The following is a 9,980-nucleotide window of genomic DNA, read 5'->3' on the forward strand; positions in this document are numbered from 1 at the left end:
TAAACTGTGGCTTGGATTCAATTGGCTTTTTCTTGGTGTGTGAGTGGGGCTCCGTAGCACTCCAAATGTTATTAATAGAGACCTGGATTGAATTGGCTCTTTTCCGGTGCATGAGTGGAACCCTGTACCACTCCAGCTGCTATTCGTGGTGAACTGGATTGAATTGGCTCTTTTCTGGTTTGTGATTGCGAATTAATTCAACTCCAACTGATATTAATAGAGGCCTGGGTACAATTGGCTCTTTCCTGGGGTGTGTGTGGGACTCAGTACCACTCCAGCTGGAATTAATTGAGGCTTGGATTGCATTGGCTCTGTCTAGTGTGTGAGTTGGGTTCAGTACCACTCCAGCTGCTGCCAACAGCGCCCTGGATTGAATTGGATCCCTCCTGCTGAGTGATTGGGGCTCAGTACCACTCCTGCTGATATTAATAGATGTCTGGATTGAATTGGCTCTTTCCTGGTCTGTGAGTAGGGCTCAGTAGTACTCCAAATGTTATTAAAATAGGCCTGGAATGAAATGGCTCTGTTCTGGTGTGTGAGTGGGGTTCAGTACCACTCCAATTGGTGTTATTATCGGCTTGAAATGAATTGGCTCTTTCCAGGTGTGTGCGTTGAACTCAATCACACTCCAGCTGGTTATAATAGAGACCTGGATTGAATTGGCTCTTTTCTGGTGTGTGAGTGGGACTCAGCATCTCTCCAGCTGGTATTAATCGAGGCCTGGATTGAATTGGCTCTTTCCTGGTGTGTGAGTGGGCTTCAGTACCACTCCAGCTGGTATTAATACAGGCCTGCATTGGATTGGCTCTTTCCTGGGGTATGAGTGGGAGTTAATTCAACCCCAGCTGGTATTAACAGAGGCTTGGATTCAATTGGCTCTTTCCTGGGGTGTGAGTGGGAACTAATTCAACTCCATTTGGTATTAATAAAGGCCTGGATTCAATTGGCTCTTTCCTGGGGTGTGAGTGGGAACTAATTCAACTCCATTTGGTATTAATAAAGGCCTGGATTCAATTGGCTCTTTCTTGGGGTGTGAGTGCGACTCGGTACCACTCAAGTGGGTATTAATAGAGACCTGGATTTAATTTGTTGTTTCCTGGACTGTGAATAAGGCTCAGTACCTGTTCAGTTGATATTAATTGATGCCGAGATTGAATTGGCTCATTCCTGGTGCATGAGTGGGAGTTAATTCCACTCCAACTGGTATTAATAGAGGTGTGGTTTGAATTGACTCATTCCTGTTGTGTGATTGGGAATCAGTACCACTCCAGCTGGTATTAATAAAGGCCTGGATTGAATTGGCAATTTCCTGGTGTGTGAGTGGGACTCAATACCTCTCCAGATGGTATTAATAGAGGTCTGGATTGAATTGGCTCTTTCCTGGTGTGTGCGTGGGCCTCAGTACCACTCCATCTGGTATTAATAAAGGCCTGGATTGAATTGGCAATTTCCTGGTGTGTGAGTGGGACTCAATACCTCTCCAGCTGGTATTAATAGAGGTCTGGATTGAATTGGCTCATTCCTGGTGTGTGAGTGGGCCTCAGTGCCACTCCAGCTGGTATTAATACAGGCCTGGATTTAATTGGCTCTTTCCTGGTTTGTGTGTGTGTGGCTCAGTACCACTTCAGCTGGTATTAATGGCGCCCTGGATTGAATTGGCTCTTTCCTTGTGTATGAGTGGGAGTCAGTAACGCTCCAGCTGATATTAATAGAGGTCTGTATTGAATTGGCTCTTCCCCAGTGTGTGAGTGGGCCTCAGTGACACTCAAACTGGTATTCAAACAGACCTGGCTTGAATTGGCTCTTTCCTTGTGTGTGAGTGGGATTTAATTCAACTTCATCTGGTATTAATAGAGGGCTGGATTGATTTGGCTCCTTCCTGGTGTGTGAGTGGGACTCAGCACCACTCCAGCTGGTATTAATAGAGGCCTTTATTGAATTGGCTCCAACTGGTATTAAAGGAGGCCTGGATTGCATTGGCTCCTTCCTCGTGTGTGACTGGGACTCAAGCCACTCCAGCTGTTATTAAGAGACCTGGGTTGTATTGGCTCTTTCCTGGTGCGTGAGTGGGAATTAATCCAACTCCAGCTGGTATGAATAGAGGCCTGGACAGAATTGGACCTTTTCTGGTTTGTGGGTGGGGCTCAGTTGCACTCCAAATGTTATTAATAGAGGTCTGGATTGAAATGGCTCTTTTCTGGTGTGTGTGTGGGATTCTGTCCCACTCCAGCTTGTCTTAATATAGGCCTGGATTGAATTGGCTCTTTTCTTGCGTGTGAGTGGGGGTTAATTCCACTCCAGCTGGTACTAATAGCGGCCTGCATTCAATTGTCTCTTTCCCGATGTATGAATGGGACTCAATACTTCTCCAGTTGATATTAATAGAGATCTGGATTGAATTGGCTGTTTCCTGGTGTGTGAATGGGAGTCAGTGACGCTCCAGCTGGTATTAATACAGGCCTGTATTGAATTGGCTCTTTCCTGGTTTGTGAGTGGGACTCAGAACCACTCCAGCTGGTATTAATAGTGGCCTGGCTTGAATTGTCTCATTCCTGGTATGTGTGTGGGCCTCAGTACCACTCCAGCTGGTATTAATACAGACCTGGATTTAATTGGCTCTTTCCAGGTTTGTGTGTGTGGCTCAGTACCACTCCAGCTGGTATTAATGGCGCCCTGGATTGAATTGGCTCTTTCCTTGTGTATGAGTGGGAGTCAGTAACGCTCCAGCTGGTATTTATAGAGGTCTGTATTGAATTGGCTCTTCCCTGGTGTGTGAGTGGGCCTCAGTGCCACTCAAGCTTGTATTCATACAGACCTGGATTGAATTGGCTATTCCCTTGTGTGTGAGTGGGATTTATTTCAACTTCATCTGGTATCAGTAGAGGCGTGGAATGAATTGGCTCTTTTCTGGAGTGTGAGTGGGACTCAGTACCACTCCAGCTGGTATTAATAGAGGCCTTTATTGAATTGGCTCCAACTGGTATTAAAGGAGGCCTGGATTGCATTGGCTCCTTCCTCATGTGTGACTGGGAATCAGGGCCACACCAGCTGGTATTAAGAGAGCTGGGTTGAATTGGCTCTTTCCTGGAGTGTGAGTGGGAATTCATTCAACTCCAGCTGGTATTAATAGAGGCCTGGATTGAATTGGCTCTTTCCTGGTATGTGAGTGGACCTCATTCCACTCCAGCTGGTTTTCACAAAGGGCATCGAGAACTGTCCCTTGCAGTGCGACCATTTTAAAAGCGATTCCATGCGGCTGTTTGTTATCACTTGCTCTGCGGCCATTTTATATGACATTCCATGTGGCTGTTTGATGTCACCTGCACTGCGCCCATTTAAACAACATGTGCTGTGGACATTTTAAATGCCATTCCATGCGGCTGTTTGTTGTCACCTGCACTGCGTCAATTTTAAGCGACATGTGCTGCAGACATTTTAAATGCCATTCCATGCGGCTGTTTGTTTTCACCTGCACTGCGCCCATTTAAATGTCATGTGCTGCGGCCATGTTAAATGCCATTCCATATGGCTGTTTGATGTCACCTGCACTGTATCCATTATAAGCGAAATGTGCTGCGGCCATTATAAATGATTTGTGGTTTGTTTGAAATGAGAGTAACCCACGGCGATCTTTTTCATTGTGTTCTCTCCATGGCAGTGAATGTAACAGGTTATAAATGAGAATAAAGATTTATAAGGGATAATAAATCATCGACAATCACAAAGGATTATAAAGATTTACAAAGTGTGAGAAAGAATTATGAACAATTTATAAAGGTTATAAAGGTCAGTAGATGTTAAGAAATGATCACCAAGGATAATCAATAATTATCAGCATTCATTTTTATTAGAAAGGGATGATAAAAGAGTCCGAAAGATTCAGACCGTGCCCCCACTCCACATCACCCAGGATACAGACCACGCCCCCACTCCCCGTCACCATAGAAACAGACCACGCTTCCACTCTCCATCACCCTGGTAACAGACCCCGCCCCCACTCCCGGTCACCCTGGTAACAGACCCCGACCTCAGTCACCCTGCAAGCAGACCCCGTCCCCTCTCCGTCAATAGAGGAACAGACCCCGCCCCCACACTCCATCACCCTGGTAACAGAACCACCCCCACTCCCTGTCACCCTGGAAACAGACCCCGACCCCACTCCCCGTCACCGTGGTAACAGACCGCACCCCACTCTGTCTCCATGATGACAGGCTCCGCACCCCACTCTGTCTCCATGATGACAGGCTCCGGCCCCCACTCTGTCACCCTGGTGACAGGCTCCGGACCCGCTCTGTCACCCTGGTGACAGGCCCCGCCCCTGCTCTGTCACAATGATGAAAGGCCCAGCCCCTGCTCTGTTTTCCATGGTGACACGCCATGCCCCCACTCTGTTTTCTATGGTGACAGGCCCCGCCCCCGGCCTGTCTCCATGGTGAGAGACCCCGCCCCCGCTATGTTATTAATGGTGACAGGCTCCGCTAGAGCTCTGTCTCCAAGATGACAAGCCCCGCCCCTGCTCTGTCACCATGATGACCGGCCCCACCCCCGCTCTGTTTTCCATGGTGACAGCCCCCGCCCTCTCTCTGTATTCTGTGGTGACCGGCCCCGCCCCCGCCCTGTCTTCATGGTGAGAGACCCTGCCCCCGCTATGTCTCCATGCTTACAGGCCCGACCCCCGCTCGGTCCCCATGGTGACAGGCCCCTCCCCAACTCTGTCTCCATGGTGACTGGAGCCGCCCCCCCTCTCAACATTGAATGAATTTAGCAATTGTAGTGAAGGGATATTTCAGCACCTTCTTCAACTGATCTCTGAACTGACCCTGGGTCACGGCATAAATCGCAGTGTTGGTGCAGCAACTCAGGAGCTCCAGCATGAAGCTCAAATTCAGCAGAAGATCAGGGATATAAACAGACTGATACCCCAAATACCACATCCGGCTCCATAGAGAATACACCATTAAGAGTGCCCACAACAGGATGAAATTCCCCGAGATTACTAACAGTAAAATGATGGATTTCCTTCGACTCTCCATCTCGGAGTCTCTGCGACTCTCCCCACTGCTGTGAGCCCGGAGTCTCCTGCGTCCTCTGCTGCTCACTAAAATGTGTCTGACGGTGAGAGCGTTGAGCAGCAGAATCAGCACAAATGGGATCGCCGGGGTTAGAATGTTGTGGAGGAACTCAATTGTTACCCAGACAAAGGATTCCACAACATCCATTGTTATATCACAAAACCAGGGGTCGTTCTGCAGCGAATACCGACCTGTTAACATAAAATACCAGAAGATGTTCTTTAAACAGCTCAGCACAGTCACTGTTCCCACAACCACAGCCGACGTTTTCTCACTGCAATGTTTACTTTTCAGCTTCTGGCAACAAATGGCCACAAAACGATCAAAGGTGAAAGCGACGGTGAACCAGACAGAACAGTCTGTGGCTGCATAAAGCAGGACGGCGTGGATATTACACACGGGGATGGACTCCAGGAACAGAAACTGTTCCAGATAAACAATAGGAATGTGTCTCAATATCAGGTCGAGGATAATGACAAGTAGATCCGCCGCTGACATGGCCACCAGGTAGCGAGTGACACATTTGGAGAGACCGCACTTTCCCCGAGACAGGATCCCAATCGTCAGCACGTTAACTGTGAGGAAGGGAAATAAACAGAGAAATTATACATCAGACTGGAGCAAAGGTACCAGTTTAATTGAGGACTTATTGAGATTTATAAATGTGTTCCTGAATCCAGTGATGTATTAAAACGATTGGACCTGAATGAACAAATGGGAAGGTCTCTGATACTGTGGAAGACAGGAGAGATTAAATAATAAAAGGATGATATTGAAATTGTTAAACTGAATTGTTGATCATAATCCTCCTTCTCCCTCCTTTCCCCGGCTGGTTTAAAGACTTTTTGATCTCTAATCTCTCCTAGTTCTGATGAAGGGTCACCAATCTGAAACATTAAACTCTGTTTCTCTCTCAAAAAATCCTGCCAGACCTGCTGAGTATTTCCAGCATTTCCTGTTCTTATTTCAGATTTCCAGCATCTGCAGCACTGTGGTCTTGTATGGAGAGTTAAATGTTGAACTGACTGAGAGACTGTGCCTTAATGCCTGTGGTGTGGGTGTGCATTTATATGCCTGGCTCAGTTCTAGGGTCTGACCTGTGGTGCGTGAGTCAGAGAGATAGAGTACGTGTGCCTGTGTGTGAGAGAGAGAGAGCATGTGTGTGTCTGACAGACAGCAGGTGTGTGTGTGTGAGAGACCGTGTGTGTGAGAGAGAGAGTGTGCGTATATGCGTGTGCGTGTGTGATAGAGAACATGCACGTGTGTGTCTGCGAGAGCACGTGTGTGTGTGTATGTGTGTGTGAGTGTGTGTGTGAGAGAGAGATTGTGTGTGCGTGCCTGAGAGACACAGCGTGCGTGTCTGAGTGTGTGTGTGTGAGAGAGAGTGTGTGTGTGAGTGTTTGTGTGTGTGTCTGAGAGAGACTGCATGTGTCTTTGGATGTGTCAGAGAAAGAGTGTATGTGTGTGTGTTTGAGAGAGAGAGTACGTGTGAGAGTGTATGTGAGAGACTGTGTGTGTGAGGGTGAGCGTGTGCATGTCTGAGAGAGAATGTGTGTGAGTGCGTCAGAGAGTGGGCGTGTGTGTGCGTGTGATAGAATGTGTGTGTGTGATTGCGTCTCTGAGAGAGTGTATGTGTCTATTTGTGTGCCTATGTGTCTGAGAGCGCGTGTGTGCGTGCGTGTGTGTTTGTGTGATAGAGAGCATGTGTGTATGCCTGTGATAGAGCGAGTGTGTGTTTGTGTGAGACAGAGAGCATGTGTGTATGTCTGTGAGAGTGTGAGTGCGTGTGTCTGTGTGAGAGAGAGAGAGCATGTGTCCGTATGTGTGTGAGTGCGTGCGTGTGTGTGTGAGATAGTGTGTGTATGTCCGACTGCTTGAGAGAGAATGTATGCGTGTGTGTGAGAGTGTGTATGAGTGTGTGTCTGTGTGAGGGAGAGTGTGTGTGTGTGTGTTAGAGAGTGCACGTGTGTGTCTGAGAGAGTGTGTGTGAGCGCGAAAGAGAGTGTGTGTCTGAGAGTGTGTGTGAGTGCGTCTGAGAGTTACCGTGTGTGTGTGAATGTGTGTGTGTCTGTGAGAGTGCGTGAGTGTATTTGTGAGCGTATGTGAGTGTCTGAGACTGTGTGTGTGTGTGTGTGTGTGTATGTGTGTGTGAAATAGCATGTGTGTGCGTGCATGTGAAATAGCATGTGTGTGTGTGCGCGTGTCAGATAGAGAGCATGTGTATGTGTGTGTGAGTGTGTGTGCATGTGTGTGATAGAGAGCGTGTGTGAGTGTGTATGTGTGTCTGTTTGAGAGAGAGCGTGTGCATGTGTGTGATAGAGAGCGTGTGTGTGTGTGTGTGTGTGTGTGTGTTTGGCTGACAGGGAGAGAGCCTGTATGTGTGTGAGAGGGAGAGAGATCGTGCGTGTGGAGTGTTTGTGTGTGAGAGAGAGATAGAGAGCGTGCGTTTATGTCTGTGACAGTGTTTGTGTGTGTGTGTGTATGTGTGTGTGTGAGTGAGTGTGTGTGTGACTGAGAGAGAGAGAGAGAATTTGCGTGAGTGAGAGAGAGGAGAGAGAGTGGCTGAGAGAGAGAGTTGTGTGTGTATATGTGCATGTGTGTGCGTGAGAGAGAGAGCATGTGTGTGTATCTGTGTGACAGAATGTGTGTGTGAGAGAGAAGAGAGAGAGAGAGAGCATGTGTGAAAGAGAGCATGTGTGTGAGTGTCTGTTTGAGAGAGAGCATCTGTGTGTGTGTGAGAGAGAGAGAGAGAGAGAGAGAGCTTGTGTGTATGTCTGAGAGAGTGTGTGTATGTCTGAGAGTATGTGTGTGAGAGAGAGTATGTGTGTGTATGTGTGTGTGTGTGAGAGTGTGTGTGTATGTGTGTCTGTTTGAGAGAGAGCATGTGTGTGTTTGAGACAGAGTGTGTGTGTGTGTTGCTGAGAGTGTGTGTGTGTGTCAGAGAGGGAGAGAGATCGTGTGTGCGTGTGTGTGCGAGAGAGAGCGTGTGTGTGAGAGAGGGAAAAAGATCGTGCGTGTGGGTTGCGTGTGTGGGAGAGAGAGTGAGCGGGTTGTGTGTGTATGTGCGTGTGAGAGAGAGAGTGTGTGTGTGTGAGATAGAGACAGAGTGTGTGTGTGAGAGATAGTGTGTGTATGTGTATGTGAGAGAGCGTGTGTGTGTGTCAAAGTGAGAGAGAGCATGTGTATGTTAGAGATAGAGAGAGACAGTGTGCGTGTGTGTCTGGGACAGAGTGTGTGTGTGTGTTGGAGAGAGTATATGTGTGTGAGAGATAGTGTGTGTGAGAGAGAGAGCATGTGTACGTGTGTGTGTGAGAGAGAGTGTGTGTATGTTTGAGAGAGAGCGTGAATGTGAGAGAAAGCGAGAGTACGTGTGCAGGGGAGAGCATCTGTACGTGTGTGTGTGAGAGAGAGTCTCTGTGTGTGAGTTTGAGAGAGACTGTGTGTGTGAGAGAGAGAGATAGTGTGAGAGAGAGACAGCATGTGTACGTGTGTGTGTGCGTGAGAAAGAATATGTTTGTGCGTGTGTTTGAGAGAGAGCGTGTGTGTGTGAGAGTGAGAGAAATTGTGTATGCGTATAAGAGAGATAGTGTGTGTGAGAGAGCGTGTGTGTTGTGTGTGTGTGAAAGAGTGTCGTGCGTGTGTGCATGCGTGTGTTTGTGTGTGGGAAAGCGTATGTGTTTCTGAGAGACTGTGTGTGAGTGCATCTGAGAGTGAGTGTTTGTGCGAGAGAGTTTGTGTGTGTGCGTGAGAGAGAGAGAGCATCTATGTGTGTGAGAGAGGGAGCATGTATGTGCATGTCTGTGAGAGTGTGTGTATGTGAGGGAGAGAGTGTGGGTGTGTGCCTGCGAGAGAGGGAGTGCGGTGTGTGTGTGAGAGAGAGTGTGTGTGTGAGAGAGAGTGTGTGTGTGAGAGAGAGTGTGTGTGTTAGAGAGATCGCATGTGTGTGCATGTGTGTGTGTGTCTGTGGGATAGACAGAGTGTGTGTGTGTGTGTCTTTGAGAGAGAGCGTGTGTGTGTGTGAGAGAGAGAGTCTTTGTTTGTGTATGTGTGTGCATGTGAGAGAGTGTGTGTGTGAGAGAGAGCGTGTGTATGTCCGTGTATGTGAGACAGGGAGTGTGTACGTGAGAGAGAGAGTGTTTGTGTGTGTGTGTCTGTGTGTGTGTGCGTGTGAGAAAGAGAGCGCGAGTGCATGTGTGTGTGAGCGAGAGAGATCATGTGTGTATGTATATATGTGAGAAAGTGAAAGTGCATGTGTGTGAGAGTGTGTGTGTGTGAGAGAGAGCGTGTGTGTTGTGTGTGTGTGAAAGAGTGTCGTGCGTGTGTATGAAATACAGTGTGTGTGAGAGAGAGAGCGTGTGTATGCGTGTGAGAGAGAGAGCGTGTGCGTGCGTGCGTGTGTTTGTGTGTGGGAAAGCGTATGTGTTTCTGAGAGACTGTGTGTGAGTGCGTCTGAGAGTGAGTGTTTGTGCGAGAGTTTTTGTGTGTGTGCGTGAGAGAGAGAGAGTCTATGTGTGTGAGAGAGGGAGCATGTATGTGCATGTCTGTGAGAGTGTGTGTATGTGAGGGAGAGTCTGTGGGTGTGTGCCTGTGAGAGAGGGAGTGCGGTGTGTGTGTGAGAGAGTGTGTGTGTGAGAGAGAGTGTGTTTGTGAGAGAGAGTGAGTGTGTGTGTGAGAGAGAGTTTGTGTGTGTGTTTGAGAGAGAGCGTGTGTGTGTGAGAGAGAGAGAGACAGAGCGAGAGTTTGTTTGTGTGTGTGTGTATGTGAGAGAGTGTGTGTGTGAGATCGAGCGTGTGTATGTGGCTGTATGTGAGACAGGGAGTGTGTGCGTGAGAGAGAGAGAGTGTTTGTGTGTGTGTGCGTGTGAGAAAGAGAGCGCGAGTGCATGTGTGTGTGAGCGAGAGCGAGCAT

The 9,980-nt window shown here is 48.2% G+C and overlaps 1 protein-coding gene across 1 annotated transcript in view; it reads right to left on the reverse strand.

Annotated features, from left to right (window-relative positions):
• Positions 1-4,745: 4,745 nt before the first annotated feature.
• LOC137366187 (probable G-protein coupled receptor 139) overlaps positions 4,746-9,980 on the reverse strand; it is a 27,315-nt gene continuing 22,080 nt past the window's right edge. Inside the window, exon 2 of the mRNA XM_068028176.1 lies at positions 4,746-5,647. Coding sequence (XP_067884277.1) covers positions 4,746-5,647 — 902 coding nt within the window. The remainder of the gene's footprint in view (positions 5,648-9,980) is intronic.

The sequence above is a fragment of the Heterodontus francisci genome, unplaced genomic scaffold, assembly GCF_036365525.1.
Source record: "Heterodontus francisci isolate sHetFra1 unplaced genomic scaffold, sHetFra1.hap1 HAP1_SCAFFOLD_319, whole genome shotgun sequence".
In the NCBI taxonomy this organism is placed as follows: domain Eukaryota; kingdom Metazoa; phylum Chordata; class Chondrichthyes; order Heterodontiformes; family Heterodontidae; genus Heterodontus; species Heterodontus francisci.